The 14,753-nt window shown below is 46.6% G+C and overlaps 1 protein-coding gene across 1 annotated transcript; it reads left to right on the forward strand.

Annotated features, from left to right (window-relative positions):
* Positions 1–5,225: 5,225 nt before the first annotated feature.
* Positions 5,226–12,837, forward strand: RRAD (RRAD, Ras related glycolysis inhibitor and calcium channel regulator). The gene is made up of 5 exons (XM_033157137.1): positions 5,226–5,353; positions 6,302–6,688; positions 8,460–8,533; positions 9,863–10,067; positions 11,922–12,837. Exons 2-5 carry the CDS (start codon positions 6,310–6,312, stop codon positions 12,197–12,199), a joined length of 936 nt encoding a protein of 311 aa, XP_033013028.1. The 5' UTR covers positions 5,226–5,353; positions 6,302–6,309; the 3' UTR covers positions 12,200–12,837.
* The last annotated feature ends 1,916 nt before the right edge of the window (positions 12,838–14,753 follow it).

The following is a 14,753-nucleotide window of genomic DNA, read 5'->3' on the forward strand; positions in this document are numbered from 1 at the left end:
TTAAGTTTAGATATACAGTTTCTCCGCTGCCTAAAACGGCATATTTATAGCAGACGATGGTTGTGCACAGCACTGATTTGCTTGAAGTGATGCTGCCACTAACTTGCACTCCCCCCTTTTTCTCCAAAGCAGCAATTCAACATCTTTTAAGATGAGATGTTAAGTTGCACATTTAGTTGAAGAAACATACATGAATCATTTAAAAAAACAAAAAACTGGATAACCTGCATGCTTCATGTGCAACGAGCAACATAGACTACTGAATGAATGTTTGATTCACTGGTAAGCAAATCAGTTTGATTCACTTATTAGTCTGCTAAATGTATTGCAAATTCAGGGGGAAGCTAATTTTAATTCATCGGAGAAAGATCTTCAGCAAATCCTGATTTGTTTGCATGTATATTTTTATGCAACCTGAATGTGATTTACTTCTGAATAAAGGTGCATGCGATTGAACTTCATGTGTCTTTTTTAATGTAGAACATATGGAATTTGAAAAACCAGGAACCAATTATTGAGTTCTTGTTGGTTGACTCATTCACTTATTTTTAACTGAAGGTATAAGTCAGTGACTAAATGTAATAAATTTGCACATTCGTAAAAATGTAACAAATGTGCCTTTTAGGAGACATTCAAAAATACAATTTAATAATCAAAAGCAGTAATTGCTAAAAAGAAAGGCTAATTTATGCTTTTCTGTTTTCATGTTCCCCATTTTACCAATAATTCCAGCCTTTATTATTTCAGCTCTTGCCTTGGTACAGTTTCCCCTCCCCCACAAATGGTAACCTCCTAATTTAATGCCATTTTAAAAATTACTTTTTAAAAAACATCCACCTACAAGCTGTAGTTGCTTAATCAACTGCGGCGGGAGGGGGGGATTTGAACCCTCAGTGCTGCATGTTATGATAGATTTCTGGTGCTGACTCATAAGTTCTGATGTTTATATAGAGAAACTGCATCGCCTGCATGTAAGAATCAGCTAGGCCTGGAGTTTGCAGAAGTACCCCCCCAAAAAAAAGGTGGGGATAAATGACCCTAATGGAGTGGGAGGGGAACATCTGTAAGGCAGCCCAATTCGGAATAAGCATGCTCAGTGGGCCCAGGAATAAATGCTAATTGTTAAGAGTAAAAACAGAAAAACAGGAAGGTGGAAGAATGTAACAGAGTAGCTTAATGGAGGGCATGACAGGCACTGTAAACAAGAAACAAGAAACGTTGCCATATTTTCTTGCAAGTCCCACTTCTTCCATACATTTGCTGTCCTGAACTTGCTGCCCACAAAGCTATACTTGAATTTGTAACTGGTGATCTCATGAGGCAGGATGGTTCTTTGGTAACAGGCATTGCCTAAGAAACCTAAGCCCCACTCCCTCCACCAATCCAGCACCTTGAATCGCGCTTGGCAGCCAACTGGGAATCCTGGGCATGTTTAGAAGCACATGGGGAGGTATGCTGGTTCATGCGAAATTCACCCTGCCCGTTAAAAGTGAACAGCTTGGCAGGGTGACATCCCTGGTTGATTCAGTGGAGCGAATGCCGTCTTCACCTACTTTACCAGTGGCTCCGACTAATTCTAACTGACAAGACCATCTCTTTGTTGAGAGATAGGCCGAGGGGCTCTTGCCGAGAGCAGCCTGTGACCTTTCCTTGTCACATTAACACTCCTCGCCATAATCAGTCAGGCGAACGGGACTGAAATGATCCCACCGTGGCACACTGGGCCAATTTATAATCTCCTCGTAGGAGTGTTTGTGATAAGGCAGCTAAGGAGCAAAGCAATAAATACTAGTAAATAGCAACATGCCCACCAAATGGTGAAAAGGTAGCCTAGAGGTGGGTGAGTCCTTGAAAAATGAGAAGCGTCCGTCTGCCCCAGGCCTGGCAGAGTGTGTCCTTGCGCTTGTAGTCCAGCGCTCAGCTGTTTCCCCAGACAGTAGCTGTGGCAAGATGGCTACTTGTGCACTGCCAAACAAGTGGAAATGCATTGCCAGCAAGGAGAACAAAGGGGGTGTGCATTTGCGTAAAAAATTGCATATGTTAATGTACATGCAGCTTTCAGACGGTCTCTCCCTTCCATGCCAGTAAAGACACTGGGCAATCAGACAGTCTCTCAAGCAGCTGGGATCTTATTATAGATCTGTGGTGAGGAATCTCCAGCCCACAGGCCTAGAAGGTTGGCCCACCAGGCTATTTTTGTGAGCCATGCCCACCTTTCCCATGCCTGTTTCTGCCGCAGCTGCTGTGAAGAAAGAATCGGGCAGGGTCGGTGCATCACATTTCCCTGCTTGAGGCGCAACAAAGTGCCATCCCACTGCACCATCTCTGCCACCAGCAGAGGCATCAGAGGTGGGCATGAAGCTGCTTCAGGGCTTCTGCTGACCAAGGCGGCAGCTTCACCCTGCCTCATGGGTGGGCTGGGCCAGGAATTGAGAGTGAACTTGCTTGCAGCCAGGGGCTTGTGGAAGGTTATCCAGGTCTAGTCCTCCACTCCAGTTATAGCTAGAAGATACCATACTGTAAACATGTGAGCATATAGGTTTGGATCCAGATCTAGTCATTCTTTTAAGGCTGTGGAAACTAGAGGTGCCATCAGGGCTCCCAAACACAGCAGGGCTGTGCATGAAGTGCATGAAGGAAGTGCATGAAAGAGTCCCTATCTCCCTATGAAACATTAAGTCCAGAGACTAAAATCACCCACCTGTCCTATTGCTGCTATCCTAGTTCCACTCTGTGTCTAAGAGCAGTGGAGTGCCAGCATTTGGATTGGCACAGGGATGCTTTGTCCTAATGCAGGGGTCGGGAACCTTTGGCCCGCAGGCCTCCCTATTTGGCCCACAAGGCCATTTTGGCCAAACTGCACCCACCTGTCCTGCACCTGACATCAGGGGCAAGTTCGGATGCAGTCAGGCCAAAGGGGGTGGTACTATGCAAGCACTGTTTATCATCTTACGGGTGGCACCTACAAATGCCAACAACCAGCTGATTGCAAAGCCCTGACATAGGGACATAGGAAGGTGCCTTATATGGAGTGAAGCCTATTGGTCCATCTTCCTCAGTACTGTCCATGCCGGCTGGCAGTGGCTTTCCAGGGTTTCAGAGAGGAAGTCTCTCCCAGGCGTACCTGGAAATGCCGGGGATTGAACCTGGTTCCTTCTGCGACTGCAAGCCAAGCAGATGCTGTGCCCCTGAGCAACGTCCCCAACAACAGCTCCAGCCTGATGCATTCTGGAATCAACAGCACCAGGGATGAGTCAATGACTTCAGCAACAGCAGCTAGCTGTCAAGTTGCAAAAAGATGGTGACGTTGCAAGCTGTCAAGGAAATCGGAACGCTTTTTCCTAGAGTTTCTTTAAAGGTAAACTGCTCCATCAGATTCTTTCTATGTCCCTGACCAAGTCTCTAGCTCTTACCCTGCATTGAGATGGGAGTAAGACTGACTCTCCTAATCAATTCAAAAGTAACCTACGATGATTACAAAATAACTCTGAAGCTCAAGTCATGCCCCGTATGTGAAGAGCTCTGCTGGGTCAAGGCCAAAGGCCCATCCAGTCCAGCGTCCTGCTCTCACACTGGGAAACCAGGTGCATTTGGGAAGGCCACAAGCAGGACTTGTGTACAATGGCACTTTCTCTACATGATTCCCAGCAAATGATATTCAGAAGCCCTTCAACACTGCCTTCCACAGTGGAGGGAGAACATCACCGACACGACTAGCAGCCACTGATAGCCTTAATCTCATTGAATGTGTATCATCCCAATTGGGAAGGGCCATTGCTCAGTGGCAGAGCATGCCAGTCCCAGACCCAATCCTCAACTTTTTTTGCAGGGGAGGGGGGCACAGCTAGGAGAGAATCCTGTTTGTAATTCTGGAGAGCCACTGCCAACAGGGTAGACAATATTGAGATAGATGGACCAATGCTCTGGCTCAGTATAAAATACCATCCTTTGCTCCTCTGTTCCTCTTTTAAAGTCATCCAAGTTGGTTTCCGTCACTACATCTTGTGGGAGCAAATTCCATAGTTTAACTGTGCACTGTATGTGAAGAAGTACCTTATTGTCTGTCCTGAATCTTCCAAAATTCAGCTGAGTTTGAGTATTATGAGCGGGGGAGAAAAATTGAGCTGTAAAGGCTCAGGCTGCCATCCGAAGCACAGACTCCCCTTGCTTGGTCACAGTGGGACTTACTTCTGAGTAAACATGCAGGGGATTACACTGGCAGCTGAGAAACACGACTCTGTGTGTGTGCGAGGCAACTTGTATTCTCTCATTCTGGGGTCAATCTGCAGCAGCAGGACAGGTACAAATCAAAGGCCAGCCTTCCTTCCTCTCCTGCAGCCTCCCCCAAATTGAGTGCCCCCCAGCTGCTATGGACTACAACTACCATCAACCCCAATGCTTGCTAGGACTGATGGGAGTTGGAGTCCTAAGCAGTTGCTGGGCACCAGGATGAAGCAGTCTCCTCTACCGGCTGATGAGTTATATATTCTTAACCTGGTTTGCATCTTGTGATCTGTCTACTATGCTGACTAAAGACTTCTAGTCACCTTATAAATATGAAATGGTGATTAAGACTTATGATTTCATCAGCTTTTTAAAGCTACCACATTCTCAGTTATTGTAATTATAATGAATTTAAGGGAATATCGGAAATATTATCTGGTATGAATGGTTAAGTGGTAGAATTCCTAACATGTTGTTTAGAAGCTGTTTGTCATGGAATTCGACACACTTTGTTGCATCTTTAGATTTTATACTTGTTTTCCAATTTAAAAAACTAAAAAATAGTGTCATTTATATCTCTTGCCAATGGGCTCTGTGCAGTTAAATATAGCAACAAAGAATTACAGTGTTGCAAGGGTCCTCCTCTGTCTGCCAAGCAACCTGTATAACTCAGAAAGCTTGTATATTCAACAACAGCAACAACAATTTGTTGCTGCTTGCTTCCGGCTTATGGTTGGGCATATGCTTCTTTCGATCCATTTTTTTAAAAATAGCAGGGAAGATCCCCAATTCCGCTAGGGGTAAAAAAGGCGGTGACTCACCCAGCTCCCGTCTGGCACCTCTGCGCGCCCCCTCGGGCCGTGGGGGGCGGAGCGGGAAGGAGACGCCACGCTGGAATTCTAATTCAGAACGTGGTTGGGTTCTAGCTCGTGGAGACGTCACCAGGCGGGGCGGGGCCGAGCTCTCGGGAGCTGCATAAATGGGCGCCAAGAAGCCCCGAAAGGGAACAGAAGCGGAGTGTAGCTCAGTGCTGGAAAGGACTGAGGGGACGCAGCGGAAAGTGGGGACAGGGAGCACGAGAGAAAGGCGCTTTTCCGGACCCAGTTCCCTTAGGCACATCACTTCCAAGGTAAGTCGACTGCCTTTGATGCGTGGCTGTTAAGGCGGAGTAGCTTTTGGCGTTGGGGGGGGGGGGGGAATCGGGAGGCGGTTGTTCGACGGCAGAGTCCCGCTGCAGTTGGGCAGAGGATCGTGGGGAGGGGGCATCCCGCGATCAGGCTCACCAGGATCTTTCGGAAGGGGTCGAGCGAGGACTTAGTGGGGGCGGAATCCGCGTTGCTGCCTCTGTCCCAAGCTGGACATGGCAGACACCCACCCAAGTTGTGCGTTCGAGAGACGAGCACACCATGCAGTTGAGAGAGTCGTGGAAGAGCTTCTTTCTCCTCGTTTCTTTGCTCTGCATCTCTGTCATGCCTGGATCGGTAACTCTGCTCCGGATTAGGGATGGAACTCCGCGAGGAATTGCTTGATCAGGAGCAGGAAGGGGCATTCGTTCTCCTGTGGATAAGGAGCGCTTGCTGGATCAGGCTAACGTGGCCCATCTTGTCCAGCATCCTGATCTCAAAGTGGCCAGCCAGATGCCTCTGGGAAGCCCGCAAGGAGGGCAGGAGCGCAGCCGTTCTTTCGCCCCTTTCCAGCATTCAGAGGCATCGCCTCGGGCCACCGATGGGGAGGCGGAACATAGCCGTCGTGACTAGTAGTAGCCGTTGATATCCTTTGGGAGGGAGAGGGAGAAGTTGCTTCTTTCACTCTCTCTCAACGCATTGTTAGCGACTGTCAGTGTGGATTTGGAGTGTCTCGCTTACTCCGGATTGAGTTCGGAGCTAGAGAGAGTGTTGCTGTGATGTCCGCCCCTGCCTCTTTCCTGTTAAAAGCGTGTCTCTCACCCAGTGTGGAAGGGAGGCGCACCGTAGTCAGGAAGGGGTGTGGGCGTGCGCGCGCGCGCTTATTCCGGATTAGTGAAAGTGCCGTGTAAGCGCCCTGAAACGTCTCTCCCCCCCCTCCGCCCTCTCCCTAGGCGCCCCCATGACCCTGAACCGCGGCGACAAGCTGAGGTACCTGGACAAGCGCCGGGGCAGCACGCCTTTCGCGGCGCACCACCTGCAACAGCACTTGCACCGACGCAGCATGCCCGTGGACGAGCGGGAGCTGCAGGCATCGCTACCGCCGTCCCCTCGAGGCGAGCTGTCGCAGCTGATGCGCTGCACCTCCTACAGCGCCGCGGACGACGAGGCGCACCGCCAGGGCTGGGCGTCCGACTCGTCCGACTCCGTCATCTCCTCCGGCAGCGACTCGGACAGCAACCTCTACAAAGTCATCCTGCTGGGCGAGCACGGCGTGGGCAAGACCAGCCTGGCCAGGATCTTCGGAGGCGTGGAGGACTGCCCGGATGCCGAGGAGGCTGGTGAGTGAGGCGGAAAGGGGCAGATTCCGGGGGTGGGGCGCAGACGGGGGACAGCATTGCGCAATGGTTAGAGTGTGTTGGACTAGGACCCAGGAGAGCAGGGTTCAAATCCCCACTCAGCCACGGAGCTCCCCGGGTCATCTTGGGCCAGCCTCACCTACCTCACAGGGTTGTTGTGATGACAAAATAAAAAATGAGAGGCGAACCCTGTGTGCCACCTCCAGCTCCTTGGCGGAAAGGCAGGATAGAAATGTATTAATAACAAATAAATTCAAAAGGTAACAGGTCATGCCCTTGGTGATCTGCTGGGGAAATAGATCTGCAGAGGGCTGTATGCCTGAATAATGTAGGGCTGGCTGGATCCGTCCACCACTGCCTGTCCACAAATCAAGGAACACAGGAAGCTGCTTTATACTGAGCCTGACCATAGGTCCACCTACTGGCTTTATATTGTCCACAGTGACTGACAGCAGCTGTCCAGGGTTTTCATGCCGTAGAATAAGTTAAAATGATTCTTTGGTGGGGAGGGGGAACTTGTTGGATAATATTCAGGGGGTCGGATTAATGTATAATTACTTGGAAAGTAACTTGGAATTGCTTAGAAAGTTTTGTATTGAAATTGTTGCCTTTTAGAAATTTATTTTTTATTAGTTTTCAAATTATTATGGAACCACAGAGATAAGTGACCAAACAAATAAAAATACTGTATCCAACTGAAGACAAAACATACAAGGCCTAAGCATATTAACTAACAACACCCAGTCTAAAATAATGACTACCATATTTCTCTGAATGTCATGGGCAGAGATGCTTGTAAACCTGAAAATATGAAATAAAATCCCACTATACTGAAGAGAAATGATCTGGCTCTTCCTGTCCCTTGAGTGTTATTTTTGTTCTGCAACAACTAAATTCCAGAGGTTGTTTTTTTTAATTAATACCATAAGTATATAGTCAGATTTTTTAAATAAAAAAATCACACCTGTGGATATGGCAGATGTGTCTGTTGTTTGACTGAAAAAAGAGGATCAAAGGAAGCTCAAATTTTGCCTGCTGCATTTTGTTATTTGAAAAATATGCCTTGTGTGTGTTTTATCTTCCATACTTTGGTTGTTGTTGCTTGAATAGTTGAACCCCCACCTCCACCACTTCTTCTCATTCAAACCTGAATAAGGCAAAATAAATGTTAAAGCATGGCTTGCATTGCATTCATTCCAAGTCCTTTTCCTATCAGGTGCTGTGCTGGAACTGTTTGTACAACAATAAATTTAGAAGGGATAATAATTGGAAGCAGCACAAGGATGGCAGAGGCTGCTTTGTTTATGCACCAGATAAGGAGTTGTATCACCATCTAGTTTGTTCAGGTGCTTAAGCTTAACTGCACACTGTTAAGCTGCTGTTTTATATTTCAACTGATTTGGCACCTCAGTCTTAAAACACATCTGCTTTGACTGGAGTCCCAGGATTTTCAAATGGAGCTAGATTCCCAAATCCTACCACCCTATGGCCACTCTCCTGGTAGTCTTACTTTGCAGTAAACATGCTTAATGTTGCACTAGATGTAATATTAAGCATGTGTACTGAAAAGCATGTTAAGAGTTACAGTCCCGTGGAGTTGTCTTAACTGGATTTTGGATCTGACTCTCTGGTGCTCTTAATGCAACAAACATCTTACAATAAACATTTTGTGGTCCCTTCCAACTCTGCAATTCTATGAATCTTGGGGGGTGGGGATTATGTTATCCTAATGTCTTTTTAATTTCCTTTATAGGCAACACATATGACAGATCTATCATAGTTGATGGTGAGGAAGCTTCTCTGGTGGTGTTTGACATTTGGGAGCAGGTAAGGCATTATTTACTTTAAATGTTACATAGATAGAGTGCTTTTTTCCCTAGGGGGACGCATACCCCTAAACATTTTGTGAATCTAAGTTTGGCCTCATTGAGGGGCAGTATTTCAATATGAGTAGGAAAATGAGAGTACCCTAAACATTTTTAAAGAAAAAAAAGCACTGCATAGATTTGTATCCCATTTTGTGGCCCAAATTATTTTCATGTGTTCTAGTGCTTGCTTGCAACAAGTTAAGCAGCATTCTGTGTAAATTAGTAATATCTTTAAACAGATAACCAGTTCATAAAGCTGTAAAGCACAAAGATCTGGATGTAGCAAACTTAAGTCTGTGTGTACACTGTATCCTTAAAGCACATTCAAAACACACTTTCTCTCAACAAATTATGGGCACTGTAGTTTATCCCTCAGAGTTACAATTCCCAGCAACTCAAAGCAAACTAGAGTGCCAAGAATTATTTGGGGAGGCAATATGTTTTGAATGCACAGTGTGTACCCAGCCATACTACATTACTATAAACGCTTGCATTGTTGTGCCTTCTTACCCCTTCCTGGTCCCTTCCATATCTTGCCTCCAGCGCAGGTCTGGACTCTGGGGAATCTTTGAGCTGCTGCCTATTGCTGAACTACAACACCATCACCATTGGCTATGCTTGCAGGGGCTGATGGGAGTTGTAGTTCAGCAACATATGGAGGGCCAAAAACTCTTCCCCCATATTCTGCTGGCTTGTTCTTTGAATCCAAGTAACCATTCTTACTTAGAGCTTTAACATGATAGCATATCTCAGGGGTTGGCAACCTTTTTCAGCCGTGGAATGGTCCACCGTCCCTCAGACCATGTGGTGGGCCGGACTATATTTTGAAAAAAAATATATGAACAAATTCCTATGCCCCACAAATAACTCAGAGATGCATTTTAAATAAAAGCACATATTCTACTCATGTAAAAGCATGCTGATTCCTGGACTGTCTGTGGGCCGGATTGAGAAGGCGATTGGGCCGCATCCGGACCCCGGGCCTTAGGTTGTCTACCCCTGGCATATAGCCACCTTGGTTTGGCCCAGGCTTATATACACCAGGCAGGTATAGGACTGCCCTTTTGTGGGGATTTGCTGGAAGAAGTTTAATTTTTTAAAAGTGTTTTGATTGTACAACATCCATTTCCCTGGCCATGAGGTTTAGTGGCTTACTTTAAATATTCGACCCACAGTAGGGTGATTTCCCCCCAACTCAAGTTCCTAAAATAGTTACCAAGTAAAAAATGTCTAACGTAATGTTTACTTTGTTCAGTACAAACCTCTCTATTGCTATTTTTAACTGTAGGATGATAGTCAATGGCTCCAGAACCACTGTATGAAAATGGGGGACGCTTACATTATCGTCTACTCAGTGACGGACAAAGTTAGCTTTGAGAAGGCCTCTGAGCTGAGAATTCAGCTACGAAGAGCGAGACAAACGGAGGACATTCCGATAATTCTTGTAGGAAACAAAAGTGACCTGGTCCGATCACGGGAAGTTTCCGTAGATGGTAAGTTACCTTCTCCTAATATAAACTCAAGTGTTGGGCACTTTGCTGTTGGTGTTGGTGGGGTTCTAACAGTGATTCTTGGGAAGAGTTTCCTAAATCAATAAGCTCACCAAGAATTCAACCTGCACTGCTGCAGAAAGGTGGAGGGGCAGAATGCAGGAGACGTGAAAAACCCCAACACTGCATTTGTGGGGGCTGGTTTCACATATGCATGTTTACTGCTTGATTGCAAGATACAAATGATGACTTCCATGTGCCAATGGACCACTGTAGATCTAATCCCAAGCAGGATCCCTGAAAACATAGTACAGTGGTGCCCCGCTAGATGAATGCCTCGCTAGACGAAAAACTTGCTAGACGAAGGCATTCGTCTAGCGGAAGGCTGCCCCATGGTTTGCATTGCTGCTTCGCTAGACGAAAAACCCGCTAGACGAAAATACTCGCAGAACGAATTATTTTCGCCTAGCGGGGCACCACTGTACGGTAATATATAGCAAATATAGCAATATATATATATAGGAAATGGAGCCGGTTCACATACTCTGGTGCCAATCCAGTGTAAAGAAGTCAAATGATGCTTGTGTTTGTGTGTGAACCAGCCATTTGTCACTGAAATAAGTTGTCTAAACCTAGGCACTGTAATCCTGGCAGCCTGACCCTATAGAGGTTGGCTACAAGTTTGAACATAGGAAAATGCCTTATACTGACTCAGTCCATTGGTCCATCTAGCACAGTACAGTCTACACTGAGTGGCAGAGGCTCTCAAGATTTCAGATGGGGGACATTCCCAGCCCTATATGGAGATGCCAAGGGCTGAACCTTTTGGGACCTTCTACATGCAAAGCAAATGCTCTATCACTAAGCTACATACCATACCCATGTATCTAACCAAGCAGATTTCTGAAACACTACAAGACATGTTTACCAATATTGAGCTAGATGCAGAGCCGTCTCATCCATTGGGGCTGGTGGCGCGGCGCGCCAGGGCGCAATGGCCTGGAGGGCGCCTCCGTCCTCCAGCCCCGCTGGAAGCGCCTGCCGGCAGCGCCCTCTGACTCCCGGCAAGGGAGCTGGCCGGCCACGCCACGCCTTCTGGCTGCCCAGCAGAGCACAGGAGCACAGCTCTGCGCGCCCTTCCAGCGCTTCCGGGACGGGAAGCGAGGGCGGCCGGCTCGCGCTCCCGCGCGCAGCCGGGTGGCGCGACGCAGCCGGGCAGCTCGCGCTCCGCGCGCAGCCGGCCGCCCACCCGATGGAGCACAAGCTGCCCAGCCGCGCCGCCCGGCTGCGCCGTGCCATCCGGATGCGCGCGGGAGCGCGAGCCGGCCGCCCTCGCCTCCCGTCCCGGAAGCGCTGGAAGGGCGCGCAGAGCCCCGCGCCGCTCCAGCGCCACGCCCCTCATCCCCCGCTCGCCCACCCCCCTCCCAAGGGGCGGCAAGCGCGGGAGGGAGGTGGCGGAGAGGCGGCATGGCGGGGGCGCCGGAGGGATAGCCGCGCCAGGGCGGCAGATCCCCTTAAGACGGCTCTGGCTAGATGGCTAAATTGTCTGATTCAGTATAAGGCAGTTTCCGATGCATGTATGCTTCCACACTTGAACCAATATTTGACACTTGAGATAAGTGTTTCTAGTATCTTATTCCTGTGAGTGACTGTAATTTGTTTTAACTGTTTTTAATATTGAATTTTAATTTGCCATAACCTGCTACTGGTGGGTAATAAATTCAATAATTATAATCTCCTACCCTATGATTTTCAACCCTTGTATAATCTCTTTCCACCAATATTTGGGAAGAGAGCATGCGCTTTGCTGGCACATCATAGTTTTAAATAATTCGGTGTCCTCCTTCTGCCCTCCAGAGGGACGTGCCTGCGCTGTTGTGTTTGACTGCAAATTCATCGAGACTTCAGCTGCTTTGCATCACAATGTCAAGGACCTGTTTGAGGGGATCATCCGGCAAATCCGGCTACGCAAAGACAGCAAAGAAGACAATGCCAGGCGGATGGCTAACACCAAAAGGCGGGAGAGCATCAGCAAGAAGGCCAAGCGATTCCTTGGGAGAATTGTAGCCAAGAATAACAAGAAGATGGCATTCAAGGCCAAATCCAAATCCTGCCACGACTTGTCAGTCCTTTAAAAAAATGGCTTTCAGCAGGACCAGATGCTGTGTGTGTTTAGCGTGGGTTGTGAACATGCCTTTGACTGTTGAAAGTGTGTGTGGGGGAAAGGACTTTGAAAACACAAAGCTGCACAGTTGGGAGGAAAAATATGCTCCTTGATGCCTTACAGTTCCGAAGCAAGACTTGGAAGTAAGATTACTGTGTCTTCATGGGTAAAACGGTTTATAAGCTTCAGTGTGTGCAAGCTACTGAACTAATTTTCATTCAGCGGCTTTGTATGCCTGCATTCTCACTGTGTATATTTGCCAGCTGTCCTGTGGACATCAGGGATGCAAAGATAAGAATGGACAATGGTACACACACACAAAATGCAAAATGTATCACCATCAACTTGTCTCCTTTGCAGAGCAAAACTTGAATACATGTACGCAGGCTCGTACACTCTTCTCTTTGGTAAATATATTAAAAAGCAATGATCTTTTAAAAACTAAACATGGGCTGGTATAAGGCCATTCAAAGTGCATTTGGATGAGTGAAAGGAAAAAAATGCAGAATAAATATAGTTTTTTGAAGTTTTAATTTGCACTTTCATTAACTGTTTAATTTGTTAAATTGTTTACATGCAGATTTTATAATAAAGTATTTCTGATTATAATCTGTTATCACGTTTCTTTTTTCTTATAGTAAAGGCATTGGGAGAGCTAGTGGTATTTTAAAAGTGTCCAAAAAGCATATCATAGCGTTTGAAGTTTGCAGATTTTTATTTTTTATTAATAACCAAACAGAGAATGGCAGACCAAGCGAGTCCAAATTTTTATACAGTAGCTTGCCCCCTAAATCTCACAGTTGTATGCAAATACATGTAAGCCACAGAGGGATTATTGTTGATTTTAAATGAAGCACACCTTGATAAGTTGCTATTTTGAACAGAGGATCTCTCTCTCTCTCTCTCTATGTGCGTGTGCATGTATATACATTGCACTCTTTCCCTGCTGATTGTCTTCATACTCCATTGGTTTCCCAAGCTGCCTTCCTCCTATAATAGGGCTATGGATATATATCTATGATTGCAAACAGGGCTGACTCCAAGTTTGAGTGGGCAGGCACCAGCACAGTAGTGGAACCTGCTGTGGTGCCTGAGCCTCAGATGCTCCATGGTGATGTTGGGCCTGATATTCAATACTCAAGCTTTGGAACTCTGAGGTAGCAAGGGAAGAGTCTGAAAGTTAACAGCAAGTTGGCAAGGCATGGGTTGCACTCTCATTTCTCTCTCCCACTCTTCAGTTCAAAACTGCAGCTTCCTAAGGATGCTTTCCTCTTTAAACCAGGGCTGAGTAGAAATAGAGTAGTACTGGTTTTTCCCCATGTAGTTCACAAAGAAGATCTATTGCATATATATTTTTTGGCCATGAAAAGCGCATCTTGAGAAAGTAGTTTCATTCTGAAAATGAAAACTCATTGCAGATTGAGTCTGTGTTATCCTGCAACGTGTCCATTTGCAAACGGACCTAAGTGATCCTGGTGATGTAGGGGGCATCCAAGATCACATACCAAGATCACAACCACCACTTCCTTCTTCATTCACCTGGGGCATGTACAGGGTGGGAGAAGCGTGGATTACATATCAACATAAGATCCTGCTGGATCAGACCAATGGTCCATCTAGTCCAGCATCTGGTCAACAGAGGCCAGCCAGATGCCTGTGGGAAAGCTGTAAGCGGGATTCAAGCCCAAGAGCACCCTCTCCTTCTGTGGTTTCCAGCAAGTGGTATTCAGAAGCCTCTGACTGGAGGCAGAGCACAGCCATCATGGCCAGTAGCCAGTTGATAGCCCTCTCCTCCATGAATTTGTCTAATCCTCCAGTGGGAACGAGTTCCATATTTTCACCATGTGCTGCATGAAGAAGTCCTTTCTTTCCCCTGCCCTGAATCTTCCAACACTCGGCTTCAATGGGTGTCCATGAGCTCTAGCATTATGAGAGAAGGAGAAATGCTTTTCTCTATCCATTTTCTCCATATCATGCAGAATATTTTTTTTTACTTGCCTTTTCTCTAACCTAACCTAACCTAACCCAAACTAAGTGAGGGTTTCTAAAGGTTTTCCAAGTAACCACACCCACCCCTGCAAGCAGCAAGAACTAGAATCAATCTAGATTGAAAGCAGCATGTTGAGGGTGAACACGAATAATTCCAGGTGGAGGGGAAACTACCTTTTTGTTATCCAAACAGGTCAGTGTGTATGCAGCCTCCATTTACAATTCTAGTCCAGTTATGGGGCTTACTTCTGACTTGGCATGTATAGAACGTCTCTGTAAAATACAAGAATGGTACAGAGGCCTTCTGAATTTAGCCCTACACAGGTAGCCTAATGGCCATTGTTGAGGTTCAGATGAATTCAGGCAAAAGGAACAAGTTAGCCCAACTCATCCACGTAGCAGAGACTCTCAATGGACTGCACATTTTTTGGACAGTCACTCTTATTTGTTACGCACAATTTCAACCTGTTCTTTCATTTCAGCTATTGGTAGGATTAGAAAATAAAGTTTCAGATGCTATAACCCTCTCTCTTTTA

This window comes from Lacerta agilis, chromosome 8 (assembly GCF_009819535.1).
Source record: "Lacerta agilis isolate rLacAgi1 chromosome 8, rLacAgi1.pri, whole genome shotgun sequence".
Lineage (NCBI taxonomy): Eukaryota > Metazoa > Chordata > Lepidosauria > Squamata > Lacertidae > Lacerta > Lacerta agilis.

Excerpts from the sequence above, each read along its gene's own strand:
- RRAD (XM_033157137.1), top strand. The coding sequence starts at position 6,310 with ATGACCCTGAACCGCGGCGACAAGCTGAGGTACCTGGACAAGCGCCGG. Across the intron at positions 6,689-8,459 it reads CCCGGATGCCGAGGAGGCTG|GCAACACATATGACAGATCT; the intron begins GTGAGTGAGGCG and ends TTTCCTTTATAG. Across the intron at positions 10,068-11,921 it reads ACGGGAAGTTTCCGTAGATG|AGGGACGTGCCTGCGCTGTT; the intron begins GTAAGTTACCTT and ends TCTGCCCTCCAG.